The following is a 23050-nucleotide window of genomic DNA, read 5'->3' on the forward strand; positions in this document are numbered from 1 at the left end:
CCCATATACAGTACATGACTCTGACCCCACTAGTAGTGACCCTGTACCCCCATATACAATACATGACTGACCCCACTAGTAGTGACCCTGTACCCCCATATACAATACACGACTCTGACCCCTCTAGTAGTGACCCTGTACCCCCATATACAATACATGACTGACCCCACTAGTAGTGACCCTGTACCCCCATATACAATACATGACTCTGACCCCACTAGTAGTGACCCTGTACCCCCATATACAATACATGACTCTGACCCCACTAGTAGTGACCCTGTACCCCCATATACAGTACATGACTGACCCCTCTAGTAGTGACCCTGTACCCCCATATACAATACATGACTCTGACCACACTAGTAGTGACCCTGTACCCCCATATACAATACATGACTGACCCCACTAGTAGTGACCCTGTACCCCCATATACAATACATGACTCTGACCCCACTAGTAGTGACCCTGTACCCCCATATACAGTACATGACTCTGACCCCACTAGTAGTGACCCTGTACCCCCATATACAGTACATGACTGACCCCACTAGTAGTGACCCTGTACCCCCATATACAGTACATGACTGACCCCACTAGTAGTGACCCTGTACCCCCATATACAATACATGACTCTGACCCCTCTAGTAGTGACCCTGTACCCCCATATACAGTACATGACTGACCCCACTAGTAGTGACCCTGTACCCCCATATACAGTACATGACTGACCCCTCTAGTAGTGACCCTGTACCCCCATATACAGTACATGACTGACCCCACTAGTAGTGACCCTGTACCCCCATATACAGTACATGACTGACCCCTCTAGTAGTGACCCTGTACCCCCATATACAGTACATGACTGACCCCTCTAGTAGTGACCCTGTACCCCCATATACAATACATGACTCTGACCCCACTAGTAGTGACCCTGTACCCCCTTATACAGTACATTTTGGGCTGCCTCCTCCAGATCTTGTCTCTTGGCCTGTGCACAGACAAGTCCTTACCTCCTTACAAGAATAAAGAATCCGTTGTCATGGAAACAGCCCCCACTTCTGTCAGACATAAATAATTGATCCACCATTGCTTCAACCCCAGGCTTTCTATTAACCCCCTGTCTGCCGGAGGCCTGACAGACATGACACAATTAAATATTTATGGGAGCAGCAAGTTCTGACATGAACCGAGCGCTGCAGGGAACAGACAGCACAACGAGATCTCAGACAATGGAGACCACCGGGTGTACTGTACACGCATCCCATAGCAACAGGGGGACCAACAATGGTCGCAGTGGAGACCTCTAAAGAGGTGGAGTCATAAGGCTACCTCTATTAGTGGACTGTATAGGGGTCAGCCTCTACTACCGGACTGTATAGGGGTCAGCCTCTACTACCGGACTGTATAGGGGTCAGCCTCTACTACCGGACTGTGTAGGGGCCAGCCTCTACTACCGGACTGTGTAGGGGCCAGCCTCTACTACCGGACTGTGTAGGGGCCAGCCTCTACTACCGGACTGTGTAGGGGCCAGCCTCTACTACCGGACTGTATAGGGGCCAGCCTCTACTACCGCCAGCCTCTACTACCGACTGTATAGTGGCCAGCTCTACTACCGGGACTGTATAGGGGCCCCCGCCTCTACTACCGGACTGTATAGGGGCCAGCCTCTACTACCGGACTGTATAGGGGCCAGCCTCTACTACCGGACTGTATAGGGGCCAGCCTCTACTACCGGACTGTATAGGGCCAGCCTCTACTACCCGGGGACTGTTGGGCCTCCTCTACTACGGACTGTATAGGGGCCAGGCCTCTACTACCGGACTGTATAGGGCCAGCCTATACTACCGACTGTATAGGGGGCCAGCCTCTACTTACCGGGCTGTATAGGGGCCAGCCTCTACTACCGGACTGGATAGGGGCCAGCCTCTACTACCGGACTGTATAGGGGCCAGCCTCTACTACCGGACTGTATAGGGGCCAGCCTCTACTACCGGACTGTATAGGGGCCAGCCTCTACTCCCGGACTGTATAGGGGCCAGCCTCTACTACCGGACTGTATAGGGCCAGCCTCTACTACCGGACTGTATAGGGGCCAGCCTCTACTACCGGACTGTATAGGGGCCAGCCTCTACTACCGGACTGTATAGGGCCAGCCTCTACTACCGGACTGTATAGGGCCAGCCTCTACTACCGGCTGTATAGGGGCCAGCCTCTACTACCGGACTGTATAGGGGCCAGCCTCTACTACCGGACTGTATAGGGGCCAGCCTCTACTACCGGACTGTATAGGGGCCAGCCTCTACTACCGGACTGTATAGGGGCCAGCCTCTACTACCGGACTGTATAGGGGCCAGCCTCTACTACCGGACTGTATAGGGGCCAGCCTCTACTACCGGACTGTATAGGGGCCAGCCTCTACTACCGGACTGTATAGGGGCCAGCCTCTACTACCGGACTGTATAGGGGCCAGCCTCTACTACCGGACTGTATAGGGGCCAGCCTCTACTACCGGACTGTATAGGGGCCAGCCTCTACTACCGGACTGTATAGGGGCCAGCCTCTACTACCGGACTGTATAGGGGCCAGCCTCTACTACCGGACTGTATAGGGGCCAGCCTCTACTACCGGACTGTATAGGGGCCAGCCTCTACTACCGGACTGTATAGGGGCCAGCCTCTACTACCGGACTGTATAGGGGCCAGCCTCTACTACCGGACTGTATAGGGGCCAGCCTCTACTACCGGACTGTATAGGGGCCAGCCTCTACTACCGGACTGTATAGGGGCCAGCCTCTACTACCGGACTGTATAGGGGCCAGCCTCTACTACCGGACTGTATAGGGGCCAGCCTCTACTACCGGACTGTATAGGGGCCAGCCTCTACTACCGGACTGTATAGGGGCCAGCCTCTACTACCGGACTGTGTAGTATTAGGAGTCAGCCTCTACTACTGGACTGTGTAGTATTAGGAGTCAGCCTCTACTACTGGACTGTATAGGGGCCAGCCTCTACTACTGGACTGTATAGGAGTAAGCCTCTACTACTGGACTGTATAGGGGCCAGCCTCTACTACTGGACTGTATAGGAGTAAGCCTCTACTACTGGACTGTATAGGGGCCAGCCTCTACTACTGGACTGTATAGGGGCCAGCCTCTACTACTGGACTGTATAGGGGCCAGCCTCTACTACTGGACTGTATAGGGGCCAGCCTCTACTACTGGACTGTATAGGGGCCAGCCTCTACTACTGGACTGTATAGGGGCCAGCCTCTACTACTGGACTGTATAGGGGCCAGCCTCTACTACTGGACTGTATAGGGGCCAGCCTCTACTACTGGACTGTATAGGGGCCAGCCTCTACTACTGGACTGTATAGGGGCCAGCCTCTACTACTGGACTGTATAGGGGCCAGCCTCTACTACTGGACTGTATAGGGGCCAGCCTCTACTACTGGACTGTATAGGGGCCAGCCTCTACTACTGGACTGTATAGGGGCCAGCTTCTACTACTGGACTGTATAGGGGCCAGCCTCTACTACTGGACTGTGTAGTATTAGGAGTCAGCCTCTATTACTGGATATTATAGGAGTCAGCCTCTATTACTGGACTGTATAGTATTAGGAGTCAGTCTCTACTACTGGACTGTATAGGAGTCAGCCTCTACTACTGGACTGTATAGTATTAGGAGTCAGCCTCTACTACTGGACTGTATAGTATTAGGAGTCAGCCTCTATTACTGGACTGTATAGTATTAGGAGTCAGTCTCTACTACCGGACTGTATAGGAGTCAGCCTCTACTACCGGACTGTATAGTATTAGGAGTCAGCCTCTATTACTGGACAATATGTCGGGTCGACCTCGATTACAAGACTATGAGATACATTTACCGCTTACTGCTCTTAAATATCCACTGCTGCTTAAATGTTTGCGAACTCTTCAAATTTTTCAGCATAATATAACGTTTTAGTTTTTTTTTAAACGTCTGTGTTCACATTTTTAACAAAATGTTATGTCCCCATTCCAATTACTGAGGACCACATGTGATATTTGATCATTTTCCTCAACAAAGAAATTTTAAAGTCTCATATTTTTGGCTCATTTGATTGATGTGGTTATTTTTATCTACTTTTAGAACTTGTGTGAAAATCTGATGTAGTTTTAGGTAAAGTGTATGCAGAAATCCTGAAGGGCTCGCAAACTCTTAAGAGAAAAAGATATATATATATATATACAGGTCCTTCTCAAAAAATTAGCATATTGTGATAAAGTTCATTATTTTCTGTAATGTACTGATAAACATTAGACTTTCATATATTTTAGATTCATTACACACCAACTGAAGTAGTTCAAGCCTTTTATTGTTTTAATATTGATGATTTTGGCATACAGCTCATGAAAACCCAAAATTCCTATCTCAAAAAATTAGCATATCATGAAAAGGTTCTCTAAACGAGCTATTAACCTAATCATCTGAATCAACTAATTAACTCTAAACACCTGCAAAATATTCCTGAGGCTTTTAAAAACTCCCAGCCTGGTTCATTACTCAAAACCGCAATCATGGGTAAGACTGCCGACCTGACTGCTGTCCAGAAGGCCATCATTGACACCCTCAAGCAAGAGGGTAAGACACAGAAAGAAATTTCTGAACGAATAGGCTGTTCCCAGAGTGCTGTATCAAGGCACCTCAGTGGGAAGTCTGTGGGAAGGAAAAAGTGTGGCAGAAAACGCTGCACAACGAGAAGAGGTGACCGGACCCTGAGGAAGATTGTGGAGAAGGACCGATTCCAGACCTTGGGGACCTGCGGAAGCAGTGAACTGAGTCTGGAGTAGAAACATCCACAGGCGTGTGCAGGAAATGGGCTACAGGTGCCGCATTCCCCAGGTCAAGCTACTTTTGAACCAGAAACAGCGGCAGAAGCGCCTGACCTGGGCTACAGAGAAGCAGCACTGGACTGTTGCTCAGTCGTCCAAAGTACTTTTTTCGGATGAAAGCAAATTTTGCATGTCATTCGGAAATCAAGGTGCCAGAGTCTGGAGGAAGACTGGGGAGAGGGAAATGCCAAAATGCCTGAAGTCCAGTGTCAAGTACCCACAGACAGTGATGGTCTGGGGTGCCATGTCAGCTGCTGGTGTTGGTCCACTGTGTTTTATCAAGGGCAGGGTCAATGCAACTAGCTATCAGGAGATTTTGGAGCACTTCATGCTTCCATCTGCTGAAAAGCTTTATGGAGATGAAGATTTCATTTTTCAGCACGACCTGGCACCTGCTCACAGTGCCAAAACCACTGGTAAATGGTTTACCGACCATGGTATTACTGTGCTCTATTGGCCTGCCAACTCTCCTGACCTGAACCCCATAGAGAATCTGGGGGATATTGGGAAGAGAAAGTTGAGAGACGCAAAACCCAACACTCTGGATGAGCTTAAGGCCGCTATCGAAGCCTCCTGGGCCTCCATAACACCTCAGCAGTGCCACAGGCTGATTGCCTCCATGCCACGCCGCATTGAAGCAGTCATTTTTGCAAAAGGATTCCGGACCAAGTATTGAGTGCAGAACTGAACATAATTATTTGAAGGTTGACTTTTTTTGTATTAAAAACACTTTTCTTTTATTGGTCGGATGAAATATGCTAATTTTTTGAGATAGGAAATTTGGGTTTTCATGAGCTGTATGCCAAAATCATCAATATTAAAACAATAAAAGGCTTGAACTACTTCAGTTGTGTGTAATGAATCTAAAATATATGAAAGTCTAATGTTTATCAGTACATTACAGAAAATAATGAATTTTATCACAATATGCTAATTATTTGAGAAGGACCTGTATATACACACACACACAGCGGATGAGAAGACACGATCTTGGCGTTCTTCTCGCCCCGGACTCCTCTCTGTCGCACTCTCTCATCTCTGTTCTTGTGGGGACCGCCTCAGGCGCAGACACGGCTCTTTGCTTTCATATAAAACTAAGAAAGAAAAAAAAAAAAAAACACAAAAGACTCTTAATGCAATGCAAATCTGCTGTCCTCCCGCCGTCCTTGCCCAGCTGCTGGGTGCCATGGTAGCCTGGCAGATCTGTGATAAGAGTGATGTCATTGTGTTAAAATAGTCAGACTGGTGGTAATCCAATCCTCATCCACTGCCTGCGCAGCGATCAGCAGGCTGTATAGATAACGGCAAGTATAGTTTACGGTCTGTATAGATAGGGTAGGCAGTATATATAGTGGTCTGTATAGATAGGGACATCATCTATAGATGGGAGAAGACATAGATTGCTGGCAGTATAGATAGGGTAGGCAGTATATATAGTGGTCTGTATAGATAGGGACATCATCTACAGATGGGAGAAGACATAGATTGCTGTCAGTATAGATAGGGTAGGCAGTATATATAGTGGTCTGTATAGATAGGGACATCATCTATAGATGGGAGAAGACATAGATTGCTGGCAGTATAGATAGGGTAGGCAGTATATATAGTGGGCAGTAGTGATAGCGGTCTTTATAGATAGGGGCAGAATATATAGACAGCGGTCAGTATAGATAGAGTAGGCAGTAGTAATAGCGGTCTTTACATACTGTAGATTGTAAGCCCTCGCGGGCAGGGTCCTCGCCCCTTCTTTACCAGTTTGTAACTCATTTGTCCTTGCTTGTTGCATTTGTTTTGCATTATGTATGTGCACTCCTTATATGTACAGCGCCATGGCATGAGCAGCGCTTTAATAATAAATAATATATATATGAGCAGAATATATAGATGGGACCAGACAGTATAGATAGCTTCCACTGTAGATAATGGGCTTTATAGATGGCAGGCAGTATACATAATAGTAAGTATAGTAGCAGCCAGCATAGATCATAGGCAGTATTGATAGTGGACTGTATAGATATGGGCCACACTATATAGATGGGAGGAGACAGTATAGATCAGTGATGACGAACCTTTTAAAGGCCGAGTGCCCAAACTGCAACCCAAAACCCACTTATTTATTGCAAAGTGCCAACAAAGCAATTTAACCTGAATACTACAGTCCAATATAGTATATCCTCTATGTACTTTATGATTTATCTATAATAGCCTGCCTACATTCAGTGCCCTGCCTGTGCTGTTCATATTGCGCCTGCGCTGATGAATGGCAGAAAAAGTCTAAGGCATATTGTACACCATAGACTGGTGCAGGTGCCCACAGGGAGGGCTCTGAGTGCCGCCTCTGGCACCCGTGCCATAGGTTCGCCATCACTGGTATAGATAATGGGCTTCATAGATAGCAGGCAGTATAGCTGTGTGGATAGGAGCGGGTAGCATAGATAGTGGTCAGTATGGCTAGGGGCAGGCAAGTTAGCAATCAGTATGAACAGATATGATCGGGTAGAATACAGTAGATAGTGATCCGGATGGATATTACTAGATAGATAGATAGGAGCATGAGTCAGGATAGATAAAGGCAGACAGTATAGATAATGGGGGTCATTTATTAAGACCATCGTTTTAGACGCCAGTCTTAATAAAGCCCCTGCGCTGGCGGTGGATCTGCCGAATCTATGTAGAAGCACCGGCCTCTACACTTCAGCGCATCCTGCGCCGGTCTGAATCTAAGACAGCTTCTTTGATGGCTTAAATTGAGACCATTTTCTACGCCTAAAACAGGCGTAGAAAATGATGAATGAGACACCCCCTTCCCAAGCCACGTCCACGCCAGAATTACACCTGTTATAGGCGTATTTCTGACCCTCAATGTTCAGTCATAGAAAATGGGTATAAAAATTAGATAACAGTCTGTCAACTTGGAAGCAGTATAGACAGCAGTCAGTATAGAAAGGAGCAGGCAGCATAGATACAGGTCAGTACAGAGCAGACAGTAGTATACAATACTGTGCATCAAAGAAATCCAACAGGCTGTTATGGCAGAGAACAAGTTCTTCAGATCCGGCATAGCTGGACCACATTGACTATATAATGGGATGTGCCGGGATTCAGCCAGAGAAAAAACATTGCGTGCTGCAACTTTCTTCCAGCTGATATGCCAGAGAGCTGCTGGATTCCCGTCCCATCTCATTATAGTCAATGGGGTCCGGCAGTATAGACAGCGCACAGTATAGGTAATGGGCAGTGTAGACAGCGCACAGTATAGGTAATGGGCAGTGTAGACAGCGCACAGTATAGGTAATGGGCAGTGTAGACAGCGCACAGTATAGGTAATGGGCAGTGTAGACAGCGCACAGTATAGGTAATGGGCAGTGTAGACAGCGCACAGTATAGGTAATGGGCAGTATAGACAGCGCACAGTATAGGTAATGGGCAGTGTAGACAGCGCACAGTATAGGTAATGGGCAGTGTAGACAGCGCACAGTATAGGTAATGGGCAGTATAGACAGCGCACAGTATAGGTAATGGGCAGTATAGATAGAGCACAGTATAGGTAATGAGCAGTGTAGACAGCGCACAGTATAGGTAATGGGCAGTATAGACAGCGCACAGTATAGGTAATGGGCAGTATAGATAGAGCACAGTATAGGTAATGAGCAGTATAGACAGCGCACAGTATAGGTAATGGGCAGTATAGACAGCGCACAGTATAGGTAATGGGCAGTATAGACAGCGCACAGTATAGGTAATGGGCAGTATAGACAGCGCACAGTATAGGTAATGGGCAGTATAGACAGCGCACAGTATAGGTAATGGGCAGTGTAGACAGCGCACAGTATAGGTAATGGGCAGTATAGACAGCGCACAGTATAGGTAATGGGCAGTATAGACAGCGCACAGTATAGGTAATGGGCAGTATAGACAGCGCACAGTATAGGTAATGGGCAGTATAGACAGCGCACAGTATAGGTAATGGGCAGTGTAGACAGCGCACAGTATAGGTAATGGGCAGTGTAGACAGCGCACAGTATAGGTAATGGGCAGTGTAGACAGCGCACAGTATAGGTAATGGGCAGTATAGACAGCGCACAGTATAGGTAATGGGCAGTATAGACAGCGCACAGTATAGGTAATGGGCAGTGTAGACAGCGCACAGTATAGGTAATGGGCAGTGTAGACAGCGCACAGTATAGGTAATGGGCAGTATAGACAGCGCACAGTATAAGTAATGGGCAGTGTAGACAGCGCACAGTATAGGTAATGGGCAGTATAGACAGCGCACAGTATAGGTAATGGGCAGTGTAGACAGCGCACAGTATAGGTAATGGGCAGTATAGACAGCGCACAGTATAGGTAATGGGCAGTGTAGACAGCGCACAGTATAGGTAATGGGCAGTGTAGACAGCGCACAGTATAGGTAATGAGCAGTGTAGACAGCGCACAGTATAGGTAATGGGCAGTGTAGACAGCGCACAGTATAGGTAATGGGCAGTATAGACAGCGCACAGTATAGGTAATGGGCAGTGTAGACAGCGCACAGTATAGGTAATGGGCAGTGTAGACAGCGCACAGTATAGGTAATGGGCAGTGTAGACAGCGCACAGTATAGGTAATGGGCAGTATAGACAGCGCACAGTATAGGTAATGGGCAGTGTAGACAGCGCACAGTATAGGTAATGGGCAGTATAGACAGCACACAGTATAGGTAATGGGCAGTATAGAGAGCGCACAGTATAGGTAATGGGCAGTATAGAGAGCGCACAGTATAGGTAATGGGCAGTATAGACAGCGCACAGTATAGGTAATAGGCAGTATAGACAGTGCACAGTATAGGTAATAGGCAGTATAGACAGCGCACAGTATAGACAGTGCACAGTATAGGTAATAGGCAGTATAGACAGCGCACAGTATAGGTAATGGGCAGTATAGACAGCGCACGGTATAGGTAATGGGCAGTATAGAGAGCGCACAGTATAGGTAATGGGCAGTATAGAGAGCGCACAGTATAGGTAATGGGCAGTGTAGACAGCGCACAGTATAGGTAATGGGCAGTATAGACAGCACACAGTATAGGTAAAGGGCAGTATAGACAGTGCACAGTATAGGTAATAGGCAGTATAGACAGCACACAGTATAGGTAATGGGCAGTGTAGACAGAGCACAGTATAGGTAATGGGCAGTGTAGACAGCGCACAGTATAGGTAATAGGCAGTATAGATCGCTCTCAGGAGGGACATTTGCTTTATGTGTACTGCTTCCCTGCAGCCTGCTCCCCGCAGCTCGTACAGCCACAGAAGCCGCTGCATATTCAGCCTCGCCCGATACTGCCCCTCACCCAGGTCAGCTCATCGGCCCAGTATCTGGGCTCTCCACCCATCACATCCCTGGCAGCGCTGGAACCGCCATCCACATGTGCCGAGACCAATGGGCACAGACAGAGCCCGTCAATGTGCTCCAGCCTCGCAGGACAAGAAGTGACCGTAGCCCGCAAGCTTGTCCCAGTCACCTCGGCGGTCATCTTGCAGATCCCGGCTGCTCTGGGCTCGGTGAGTAAATACCAGAAGGGCTGCATGCTGGAATATTTATACATAGGACAGCTACCTCGGCCCTCTGGCAAGACGGAGGGAATGATCCCCTGTCAATAAAACATCATCATTGTGAAATAAAAAGTGCTGTAGCTTTCTAATAGACTTTTCATTTTCAGTTAAGATAAGATCTCCTGTCAGTGAATGGAAATATTCTTTTTTGGCCTCATGCACACGACAGTTTTTTTTCACGGTCCGCAAAAACGGGGTCCGTGGGTCCGTGATCCGTGACCGTTTTTTCGTCCGTGGGTCTTCCTTGATTTTTGGAGGATCCACGGACATGAAAAAAAAGTCGTTTTGGTGTCCGCCTGGCCGTGCGGAGCCAAACGGATCCGTCCTGAATTACAATGCAAGTCAATAGGGACGGATCCGTTTGAAGTTGACACAATATGGTGCCATTTCAAACGGATCCGTCCCCATTGACTTTCAATGTAAAGTCTGGAGTTCTTTTATACCATCGGATTGGAGTTTTCTCCAATCCGATGGTATATTTTAACTTGAAGCGTCCCCATCACCATGGGAACGCCTCTATGTTAGAATATACTGTCGGATATGAGCTACATCGTGAAAATCAGATCCGACAGTATATTCTAACACAGAGGCGTTCCCATGGTGATGGGGACGCTTCAGGTTAGAATATACTGAAAAACTGTGTACATGACTGCCCCCTGCTGCCTGGCAGGTGCTGCCAGGCAGCAGGGGGCAGACCCCCCCCCCCCCTGTTTTTAACTCATTGGTGGCCAGTGCGGCCGCCCCCCCTCCCTCCCCTGTAGTTAACTCATTGGTGGCCAGTGCGGCCGCCCCCCCCCCCCCCCCCCTGTGCGGCCGCCCCCCCCCTCCCTCCCCTGTAGTAAACTCGTTGGTGTCCAGTGGGCCCCCCCTCCCTCCCCTGTAGTTAACTCGTTGGTGGCCAGTGGGCCCCCCCTCCGTGCGCTATAGATAACTCATTGGTGGCCAGTGGGCCCCCCCCCCCCTCCCTCCGCTGTAGATAACTCGTTGGTGGCAAGTGGGCCCTCTCCCCTCCCTCCCCCTCCTAATTAAAATCGCCCCTATCATTGGTGGCAGTGGTGAGTACCGATCGGAGTCCCAGTGTAATCGCTGGGGCTCCGATCGGTAACCATGGCAACCGGGACGCTACTGCAGTCCCGTTGCCATGGTAGCTTAGCAATTTGTAGAAGCTTCATACTTACCTGAAGAGCTGCGATGTCTGTGACCGGCCGGGAGCTCCTCCTACTGGTAAGTGAAAGGTCTGTGCGGCGCATTGCTTATAGCACAGACCTGTCACTTACCAGTAGGAGGAGCTCCCGGCCGGTCACAGACATCGCTGCTCTTCAGGTAAGTATGAAGCTTCTACAAATTGCTAAGCTACCATGGCAACCGGGACTGCAGTAGTGTCCCGGTTGCCATGGTTACCGATCGGAGCCCCAGCGATTACACTGGGACTCCGATCGGTACTCACCACTGCCACCAATGATAGGGGCGATTTTAATTAGGAGGGGGAGGGAGGGGAGAGGGCCCACTGGCCACCAATGAGTTATCTATAGCGGACGGAGGGGGGGCCCACTGGACACCAATTAGTTAACTACAGGGGAGGGAGGGGGGGCTGGCTACCAAGAAGTTAACTACAGGGGAGGGAGGGGGGGGGGGGCGGCCGCACTGGCCACAAATGAGTTAAAAACAGGGGGGGGGGGGGGTCTGCCCCCTGCTGCCTGGCAGCACCTGCCAGGCAGCAGGGGGCAGTCATGTACACAGTTTTTCAGTATATTCTAACCTGAAGCGTCCCCATCACCATGGGAACGCCTCTGTGTTAGAATATACTGTCGGATCTGAGTTTTCACGAAGTGAAAACTCACCTCTGAAAAAGCTTTTATGAAGACGGATCTTCGGATCCGTCTGTATGAAAGCAACCTACGGCCACGGATCACGGACACGGATGCCAATCTTGTGTGCATCCGTGTTCTTTCACGGACCCATTGACTTGAATGGGTCCGTGAACCGTTGTCCGTCAAAAAAATAGGACAGGTCATATTTTTTTGACGGACAGGATACACGGATCACGGCCTCGGCTGCAAAACGGTGCATTTTCCGATTTTTCCACGGACCCATTGAAAGTCAATGGGTCCGCGAAAAAAAACGGAAAACGGCACAACGGCCACGGATGCACACAACGGTCGTGTGCATGAGGCCTTTTACTGATATTTCCAGAGGTGGAACTCCTGAACTAGTACATCTTATCACAGCTGTGCATTTGTTACCAGGTATCAGTGCAGTCAGTCCTCTGTGAGCTAAACGCAGCAGGAGCACAAATGGCTCTCCTCCCCCATACAAATAGTAACGAGCCCTCAGCTGTGAGAAGCAGTAGTACTATATAAACTCTTTAAGCCTCTGGATGTAAGTAAGTTCCTGACAGCAAGCCGAGGTCTTGAAAATGGCAAGAAATTGAAGCACAAAGTCTGTTAGAATGTTGCGGAACTTCCGATGACCTGGCGGTGTATCCAGCCGGCGTCACTTGGGACTGATCATTACCCTTGTGCCGCTCCATTCTCTTTTACACGACCGGTTTTTTTTCCCCCGTTTACGTGCTGTTTTTTGCATTCCGTATACGGAACCATTCATTTCGACAGTTCCGGAAAAAAAAAAAAAAAAAAACGGAATGTACTCTGTATGCATTCCCTATTTCTGTTTTTCCGTTCTGTTGAAAGATAGAACATGTCCTATTATTGCCTGCAAATCACGTTCCGTGGCTCCATTCAAGTCAATGTGTCCACAAAAAAAAGAAAAACATACGGAAATGCATCCGTATCCGTTCCGTTTTTGCGGAACCATCTATTGAAACTTTTATGCCCAGACTAATTACTGCATATGCCATACGGAAAAACGGAATGGAAACACAACGGAAACAAAAAACGGAACAACGGATCCGTGAAAAAAGGACCGCAAAACACTGAAAAAGCCATACGGTCGTGTGAAAGAGGCCTTAGAAGGCACACTGAGTGTGAGGTCTCCTCCCTGTGGGGGGCGCTGTGTGACATATTTACTTACATGGCAGTCTTCTCTTATAGTGATGAGCGGCAGGGACTATTTTGTAGAATATTCGTCATATATTCAAGATTATATTCTTGATTGCGAAAATTGGCAATGTATTATTCTCGTAATGCGCGCTAAATTTCGGCGCGTGTCACTTATGCTACATTTTTCAAGCTGGTATACGTTCCCTGAGACTGGAGAAAATGGTTGGCACGGCAGAACATTACAATAGCTTTATATGCAGATAGAGTGCTCCAATATATTCGCGCTGCAATTAATGATGCGCATATTTTTTCGCAATACGTGCAACTTGTATAGTAAGGGGCAGGCAACTTTTCTATTGGTTGCTAGGGATGTTGCCACGCTGTGACAAAGCCTTCTCATTGGCCCACAAGCTAGAAGAAGGGAGGGATGATGTGTACCAATATTTATCATTACGACTATATAACACTATATTCGTGAATTCTCGAAGTGCCGATATTCGCGATAAAAATACGCTTTTCGAATATTTGTGCTTAACGCTATTCTCTTACATGCTTTGTCTTGCAGACTCCTCCGACCGCAACGAACGTCTACAAACATTGCCCGACCCTGGTGAAGGTGCCAGTCCATGCCGCCGCTGTGTCCATCAACAGAGCCCCAGACCGTTACCAGGCTCACGGTGAGTGCTGCCAGTAGTTATCTCATACATTCATACAACTGTAGGTGACTCATTAGCTCCTCCTGTCACTCATATAAAGGGGTCCTCCTCCTAAGTAAACTGGAATTGTATGGTCCAAGAGTAGTACGACAAAATCACCCCTTCCTGACGGTGTCTCTGGTATTTTAGTATTCAACTGCAATACCAGACATAGCCATGGACAGGAGGGGCGCTGTTTCTAAATCATACCTTCCGTCTAATCCTGCACAAGCCCTTAAACATGGCAGTCTGAGCAGAGGACTGACTAGGCAGGGAAGAGATTGCCACCCGGCCGCCGCTCTCTGCTGACAATCCAGCTTTGTTCTGACAACTTGGTTGCTAGAGATAGATTGTCCCGATGACAGCATCTCCCTCTTATATCTAAAACACAAGTCGTCTCCGGATGAATCCGGTGATTCTAATGGAAAGGCTGAACTCCCCTCATGTCACACTGCAGGAAGCTGAGATCTGTGGAGCTGTTTGCACGGTCCCTTCTACAACCAGGTCTTTATGGTTGAGGTGGGAGCCATGTCATTCAGCGGAAGAGCAGTGCAGCTAAAAGCAGGAGCAGGTGGAGAGGGCACATTATACGGCGAGCGATTCCTCTCCCCCCCCCCCCTGCACTTAGACCGCGGCCGCAGAGCGCGCTCTCATGAAATAATAATCAGGCACAGGGGACATGGTCGTCCTCCATGTGCTGCTGCTATCATGTATGAAATCACTGGCATATAGATGAGCTATTCCTGTCCACTAATGTGCCTCCATCCCTCCCCACCTACCGGCCCCCCACGGTAAGGCCTCATGCACACGGCCGTTCCGTGCAATGGAGACCGCAATTTGCGTCCCCAATGCACAGGCTGCGGCCAGGACGGATCGAGACCCATTCAACTTGAATGGGTCCGTGATCCGTTCGCACCGTAAAAAAATAGAACATGTCATGTCATACGACCACGGCCAGGCAATGGCTGTGTGCATGAGGACTAAGGATGTTTCTTGCTCCTCTTACCTGAGATCTAAGCCCCTGGCCTATGGGTGGCACCTACCTGCTGATTTTGTAGCCCCCATGCTTTACACTGCATATTTGCTCCACTAGCGCACATCTCTGTTGCACTATCTCTTAGAGGCTGCCGTAGTCTGAAATTCACCATTACACCGCAGCACTGCTCCTTTACAACACGCCTATAATCGAAGACTATTGGAGGCTGTAGTCTCATCAAGCTGCCTCCCTGACCACATGCTTTACACCGCAGCTCTGCTCTATTAGAGCACAGCTCTGATCACAGGCTCCAGCACATACTGCAGCTCTGCTCCCCCAGTGCACAGCTCCCGTGAGTGGCTCCATCTCTGTTGCATTGTCTGTTGGAGGCTGCCAAAGTCTGAAATCCACCTTCTGTCTCCTCAGGCTGCTTCCTTGACCACATGCTTCACACCGCAGCTCTTCTCCATTACAACACAACTGTGATCTAAGGCTCCAGCACAGCTATATTGTCTGTTGGAGCATGTGGTGGTCTGACAATCACTGCCAGTCTCATCAGGCTGATTCTTGAATGCCATGCTTTACAATGCAGCTCTGCTTGTGTATGGCACAGATCTGTTCAGTGGCTCCATCTTGGCTACAATTGGGGTCATTTACAAAGACCAGCTTTTTATGCCAGTCTTTGTCTCCCTTTTTGTGCTGGCAGAGAATGGACCTCATCTATGATAGCGTCTCGTTATAAATTAGTCGCACCTACCGCAATCCGTGTGTCAAGGGCTGATACCCCCAAGTGTCGAAGCACAAAAACACCCGTGCAACAAAATATTGTCACATTGACATTTAAGTCTGGAGTCTGGTGTAAAAATTCAAAAAGTCACGAATTTTGCGCCAGCGAGTGCAAAAAGTTGCAAAAGCCCTATTTTGCGACTTTTTTACTTCAAAATTCTGAAATGAAGGTATGAGGTCGGGGTCATTGTGTTTTGTACCCGGTTTGGGGTGTGTGCACTCACGGACCCTCTGTGCTTTGTATGATCAGTGTGACCTATTTTGGGGTGTGTGCACTCACGGACCCTCTGTGCTTTGTATGATCAGTGTGACCTATTTTGGGGTGTGTGCACTCACGGACCCTCTGTGCTTTGTATGATCAGTGTGACCTATTTTGGGGGGTGTGCACTCAGGGACCCTCTGTGCTTTGTATGATCAGTGTGACCCATTTTGGGGTGTGTGCACTGAGGGACCCTCTGTGCTTTGTATTATTAGTGTGACCCATTTTGGGGGGTGTGCACTCAGGGACCCTCTGTGCTTTGTATGATCAGTGTGACCCATTTTGGGGTGTGTGCACTCAGGGACCCTCTGTGCTTTGTATGATCAGTGTGCCCCATTTTGGGGTGTGTGCACTCAGGGGACCCTCTGTGCTTTGTATGATCAGTGTGACCCCATTTTGGGGTGTGTGCACTCAGGGACCCTCTGTGCTTTGTATTATTAGTGTGACCCATTTTGGGGGGTGTGCACTCAGGGACCCTCTGTGCTTTGTATGATCAGTGTGACCCATTTTGGGGGGTACCCATTTTGGGGGGTGTGCACTCAGGGACCCTCTGTGCTTTGTATGATCAGTGTGCCCCATTTTGGGGTGTGTGCACTCAGGGACCCTCTGTGCTTTGTATGATCAGTGTGCCCCATTTTGGGGTGTGTGCACTCAGGGACCCTCTGTGCTTTGTATGATCAGTGTGACCTATTTTGGGGGGTGTGCACTCAGGGACCCTCTGTGCTTTGTATGATCAGTGTGACCCATTTTGGGGTGTGTGCACTCGGGGACCCTCTGTGCTTTGTATGATCAGTGTGACCCATTTTGGGGGGTGTGCACTCAGGGACCCTCTGTGCTTTGTACGATCAGTGTGACCCAGTTTCAGGCCCGTGCACTAAGGGACCTTGTCTGTTTTGTACAATTGGTGTGACCCGCTTTGGGGTGTGTGCAGACAGCTTTTGGGTTGGACTGTTGCTCACAGGCGGACAGCTGGCTTTCTAGTTTAGCAGCTGCTGTTGTGTCCCTGTTTGGACCCCCCCTCCTCCCACTTGTTTTCCTTTTTGACTCCCCCTTCTGCCTCCGCCTGCCTCTGGGATTGGAGAAGGAGGAGGGGAAGTGCGGGCGATGGGCAGACTCACAAAGGGCTGAGTCTCTCTCATTCATTGTCTGAGCGTGGAGCGAGGGGCCGTGTGTGTGTGTGTGGACAATGTGGAGCTGAACAACAGGAGTCCTAGGCCTGGACCATCACTTTCCTGAGCAGACGAAACTCTTCCTACCTTCCTTGGTCACAACAAAGAACCAGCGCCTGCACAGCGCTCCCACTACTCCAGGGCATAGCAGAGAGCAGAACCTAACCTCCAGTCAGAGGATACAACTCCCAGCCTCCCCCACAGATAATACAACTTCTTGACTTCTCCCCAGAGAATACAACTCCCAGCCTTCTCCGCCACAGAGGACACAACTCCCAGGCTTCCCCACTGAGGATACAACCCACAATCTTTTCCCGACCGGAGGATACAACTTCCAACCTTCACCTCAGAGGATACGACTCCCAGCTTCCCAGCCAGTAGAGGCCTGAATTTGGGGTCAGGATTTGGGGCTGATGGCAGGAGTGTGGGTGTCTGGGGGTGGTGGCACTTGTGGAGCGGGGCCCCACGTGTGATGTTCCTATGACCAGTCCATATTTGTGGAGAAGCCACTGACCACAGAGTCACCTACAGGTTGGTGTCGGGTGCCATTACATGGGGGAGTTTGTGGGATTTGGGAACATGATGGTGGAGCACAAAGTGTTTCAGAATGTTGCAGAACTTTTCAATTCCTCACCACTTTCGAGATGTCTGCTTCCTGTCAGTGAATGACAGCGTCGAACAGTCAGGACTCTAAACTGATGCATGTTACCTGCACTGATACACTTTAACAAACTGTTAGGACAGCAGAGAGATTTCCGCTGCTGCAGTGTAAATATAGGATTGTTTACACCGGATACAGTCATGAGTAGGATTAGGTCAGGATGAGTTTCTTTTTCCTCTAAAGGTAGACAAGAAAGTTTCCGTTCACTGGCAATAAGCAGAGATCTTGAACATGGTGAGAAAATGAACACAAGTCTATTAGGCTCTGTATACAATGTGTTTGTGGCCCCCGTCTGAGTTTTGCAGCATCTGTCACCCATATGTTCCCATGTTAACAAAAATAATACCGTCCCCTGGCATTTACGTTAAACATAGTGCACTAACTTTTGGCTCAGTCTGATGGGATGAGAAGAGGTGGCTGCTGATTGGGTGTAAAGGGTGCCGGAGGCTGCTGGACGGGTGCGAGGTGGGCAGGCGGCTGCTGGACGGGTGCGAGGTGGGCAGGCGGCTGCTGGACGGGTGCGAGGTGGGCAGGCGGCTGCTGGACGGGTGCGAGGTGGGCAGGCGGCTGCTGGACGGGTGCGAGGTGGGCAGGCAGCTGCTGGACGGGTGCAAGGTGGGCAGGCAGCTGCTGGACGGGTGCAAGGTGGGCAGGCAGCTGCTGGACGGGTGCAAGGTGGGCAGGCAGCTGCTGGACGGGTGCAAGGTGGGCAGGCGACTGCTGGACGGGTGCGAGGTGGGCAGGCGGCTGCTGGACGGGTGCGAGGTGGGCAGGCGGCTGCTGGACGGGTGCGAGGTGGGCAGGCGGCTGCTGGACGGGTGCGAGGTGGGCAGGCGGCTGCTGGACGGGTGCGAGGAGGGCAGGCGGCTGCTGGACGGGTGCGAGGAGGACAGGCGGTTACTGGAGGGGTGTGAGGAAGGGAGGCCGGCCGCTGGAGGGGTGTGAGGAAGGGAGGCCGGCCGCTGGAGGGGTGTGAGGAAGGGAGGCAGGCTGGCTGCTGGAGGGGTGTGAGGAGGGCAGGCTGGCTGCTGGAGGGGTGTGAGGAGGGCAGGCTGGCTGCTGGAGGGGTGTGAGGAGGGCAGGCTGGCTGCTGGAGGGGTGTGAGGAGGGCAGGCTGGCTGCTGGAGGGGTGTGAGGAGGGCAGGCTGGCAGCTACAAATGTCCAAGCTCCCTGCCTAATCTCTGATGCTTTGTGTAAATTGAATCGCATAACGTACCGGTCCCCCTTCAGTAGTAGTGCCCAGTTACCTACAACCTTGCAAGCAGTTTCCTATGAGTGCAGGGTTTAAGTTCAAAGGCACCATGTACCCCCAGGCCAGTTATGTGAGCCGCGCGCACTCAGACATGTGGAGGTCTGCATCATGACACATGCTGTCCGCACTCTTCAGTCCCAGGATGTGTCACAGCATCTCAGCTCTTCTCATCTTGTACTCCACAGAAATACTGGTGACAATTAGGTGGTTGATGCGAATCACAGCCTTGTGGGTATTTCATGTCCATCTAGCTGGTAATGCTGCTCCGAGCCTTAATAGAATCGCACGTGTTCCATTGAATTGCAGCAGGACTATATCCCAGCGAGGGGTGCATTCAGGCCCCTAGGGTTGTTCCCATCTTATAGACGTATGTTTTTGGTGGCTTCTGTCGGGCTCTGATGTCAAGACCACAGGACAGATCATGACTGTGGTTTAAATCCAGGTAGTGTATAGGATAAGGGCAGATCCTATAAGGACCTCTGTGTGTCTGCTGGACATAGCTGGGAGCCTCCTGGTCGGAGGTGACACCCCTCAAATCACATCTGATGGCAGGTCACAGGGAGGTAGGGTCATCCTGAGGACAAGTCATCCTGAGGGCAGGGGACAGGTAGGTTGGGTGAGCTGAGGACAAGCTATGTTAGGTGGGGTCAGCTTAGTGCAGGTAACATGTAGATGGGGAGTCAACTGATGGTAGGTCACAGGTATTTAGGATCAGTTGAGGACAAATCATAGGTAGGTGGGATTAGTTGATTGCTAGTCAGGTGGGGTCAACCTAGGGCACGTTACAGGTAGGTAGGGTCAGCTCAGGGCACTTCACAGGTAGGTGGGGTCAGCTGTGGACAGATCACAGGTACAGTAGATGGGTTAGTTGAGGGCAGGTCACAGGTAGGTGGGGTCAGCTTAGGGCAGTTCACAGGTAGGTGGGATCAGCTGTAGACAGGTCACGGGTAGGTGGGATCAGCTGTAGACAGGTCACAGGTAGGTGGGGTCAGCTTAGGGAAGGTCACAGTTAGGTGGGGTCAGCTGTGGACAGATCACAGGTACAGTAGATGGGTTAGTTGAGGGCAGGTCACAGGTAGGTGGGGTCGGCTTAGGGCAGGTCACAGTTAGGTGGGGTCAGCTTAGGGAAGGTCACAGGTACAGTAGATGGGTTAGTTGAGGGCAGGTCACAGGTAGGTGGGGTCGGCTTAGGGCAGGTCACAGTTAGGTGGGGTCGGCTTAGGGCAGGTCACAGGTAGGTGGGGTCAGCTTAGGGAAGGTCACAGGTACCTTGGTTCAGTCCAAGGACTCAGTTCAACGTATTCATAATCCAACAAGTTATGGAATGTTTCTGCCTCGTCCTCATTGCTGTACACCTATAGTGCGCTCACTCTGGAGTGATCGTCGGTGGGTTGTTTCGTATCAATGTGTCAGGGTTTCTCATGCTTCTCATCTGTTTCTGCCCTCCGCAGACTCCGCTTACACAGGCGTGCCAGGCTCTGACTCTTGCCCTCCACTGGACATGACATCAGGGAATGGTTCATCTCCTATTCCAGCCACCGCCACCGGCAACACCCACCAGAACGGTGAGAACAAACCGCCGCAGGCTGTGGTCAAACCGCAAATCCTCACTCATGTCATCGAGGGCTTCGTGATCCAAGAGGGAGGCCAGCCGTTCCCGGTATGATGTTTTCTGTCCTGTGACGTAGCATGGCCCATGTGGGTTTCTGTTGAGATTGGTACTGTACAGTGCCGCTGTAATAAATAGATGGGAGGAGTAGTAGTACTGCCGGTAGCGCTGCTCCTCCCTGCACAGTGTATGCTATGTCGTGTTCATTGTGTACAGATGATTACATGTCACTCATCTTCTTGCTTTTGCAGTCGTCGCACAGGAGCCGAGCTGTCCTCGAGGTGGGTCTGCACTCCTCACCACATTTACATTGCTGTACATGAGATGCTGTGTGGGGTCTTCTTATAGGAGGGTGGAGGCACAGGACACAGGCTGATGGGTGACCAGTCAAAACCTAGACACCCCCCCCCCCCCCCCTTTCCATTCTTGTGGTTCTTAGTGTGATATGCAGGGTGCGGTACATGTTTTATACACAACCGGTGGCTCATACACTGATATACATGTATGACGACTGTATCATAATGGTGCCTGCGGCAGTCGCCCTGGTGCCGAGAGGTCACCGCACATTTTCTTGGGTTTGCCATGGTTTTTTGCTGTATTGGCTATAGAAGTGGCATGCAGTGACCACCATGTGGATGGTCACGTGGCTGGGCCTGTAATCCCTGTGTCCCGGCTCATATTAGTCCCAGCTGGCCAATGGACATAAACATGGCAGGAGGCGCCCTAGCCCTGGGGAGGTAACCCTCACCACATAGTGCAGGAATATAGCTCCATTCCCAGGTCTCGGCTCCTTACTGCAGTTGCTCTTGTGTGACAGGTGGGGCGCTCTTCTCTGCTTGTGGGATCCCAGGAGAAGCATCAGCAGGTACCTCTTCCAGAAAAAGTACCCCAACAAGAAACAAACACGACAACCACAACAACAGACTCTGAGATGGAGGAAACCTTTGTAGCAGGTGAGCGGCCACGTTCTGTACGGGCTGTAGCTGCTCATCCCAAGAGCTAACAGTCTTCACTGACTCCCTGAAAAACCAGTCTCTACCTGGATCATATTGAAGACTGCAGAGCGGCCAGTCCACAGGAAAGACGGCCAAACTCATCATATTTAATATTTTTTTTTTTCCCCCTTTAGCATCCAAAGAAGAAGGTGATCCCCCCAAACTGAAGTGTGAGCTCTGCGGTCGAGTGGACTTTGAGTACAAATTTAAACGCTCTAAGCGGTTCTGTTCTATGGCATGTGCAAAAAGGTGAACAGGAGGGGGCAATGTGTATACTTCATAAAGTGCATGGGGGTGTACAGGAGAGGTGTGTATACTTACTACAGTATAATAGGTATACAGGAGAGGCGTGTATACTTACTACACTGTAAGAGGTATACAGGAGAAGTGTGTGTATACTTACTACAGTGCGAGAGGTATACTTACTGCAGTGTAATAGGTGTACAGGAGAGGTGTGTATACTTACTACAGTGCGAGAGGTATACTTACTGCAGTGTAATAGGTGTACAGGAGAGGTGTGTATACTTACTACAGTGCGAGAGGTATACTTACTGCAGTGTAATAGGTGTACAGGAGAGGTGTGTATACTTACTACAGTGCAAGAGGTATACTTACTACAGTGTAAGGCCTCATGCACACGACCGTTGTTTGGGTCCGCATCCGAGCCGCCGTTTTGCGGACCCATTCATTTCAATGGAGCCGCAAAAGATGCGGACAGCACTCTGTGTGCTGTCCGCATCCGTGGCTCCGTTCCGCGGCCCCCGCAAAAAAAATATAACATGTCCTATTCTTGTCCGCGATTTGCGGACAAGAATAGGCATTTATATTGCCGGCGTCCGTTCCGTTCCACAAATTGCGGAAGGCAACACGGGTGCCTTCCGTTTTTGGCGGATACGCGGTTTGCGGACCGCAAAAAAACGGCACGGTCGTGTGCATGAGGCCTAATAGGTATACAGGAGAGGTGTGTATACTTACTGCAGTGTAATAGGTATACAGGAGAGGTGTGTATACTTACTACAGTGCAAGAGGTATACAGGAGAGGTGTGTATACTTACTACACTGTAAGAGGTATACAGGAGAGGTGTGTGTATACTTACTGCAGTGTAATAAGTAGAGTTGTTGCGATACCAAATTTTTGATTTGGTTTGGATACCATGAAAAAGTATTGCGATATTCGATACCACG

The 23050-nt window shown here is 49.9% G+C and overlaps 1 protein-coding gene across 3 annotated transcripts in view; it reads left to right on the forward strand.

Annotated features, from left to right (window-relative positions):
• Positions 1-23050, forward strand: part of PHC2 (polyhomeotic homolog 2) — a 49302-nt gene that overhangs the window by 20933 nt on the left and 5319 nt on the right. For 2 of the 3 annotated variants that reach the window (XM_044278577.1, XM_044278578.1), the window contains exons 8-13: positions 10132-10412; positions 14028-14139; positions 20713-20921; positions 21122-21151; positions 21688-21823; positions 22000-22114. In XM_044278577.1, the coding sequence (XP_044134512.1) occupies positions 10132-10412; positions 14028-14139; positions 20713-20921; positions 21122-21151; positions 21688-21823; positions 22000-22114 (883 nt within the window). Of the gene's footprint in view, positions 1-10131; positions 10413-14027; positions 14140-17275; positions 17879-20712; positions 20922-21121; positions 21152-21687; positions 21824-21999; positions 22115-23050 lie in introns of those variants that run through there. The other variant, XM_044278579.1, reaches the window with a different exon arrangement.

The sequence above is a fragment of the Bufo gargarizans genome, chromosome 2, assembly GCF_014858855.1.
Source record: "Bufo gargarizans isolate SCDJY-AF-19 chromosome 2, ASM1485885v1, whole genome shotgun sequence".
NCBI classification, from domain to species: domain Eukaryota; kingdom Metazoa; phylum Chordata; class Amphibia; order Anura; family Bufonidae; genus Bufo; species Bufo gargarizans.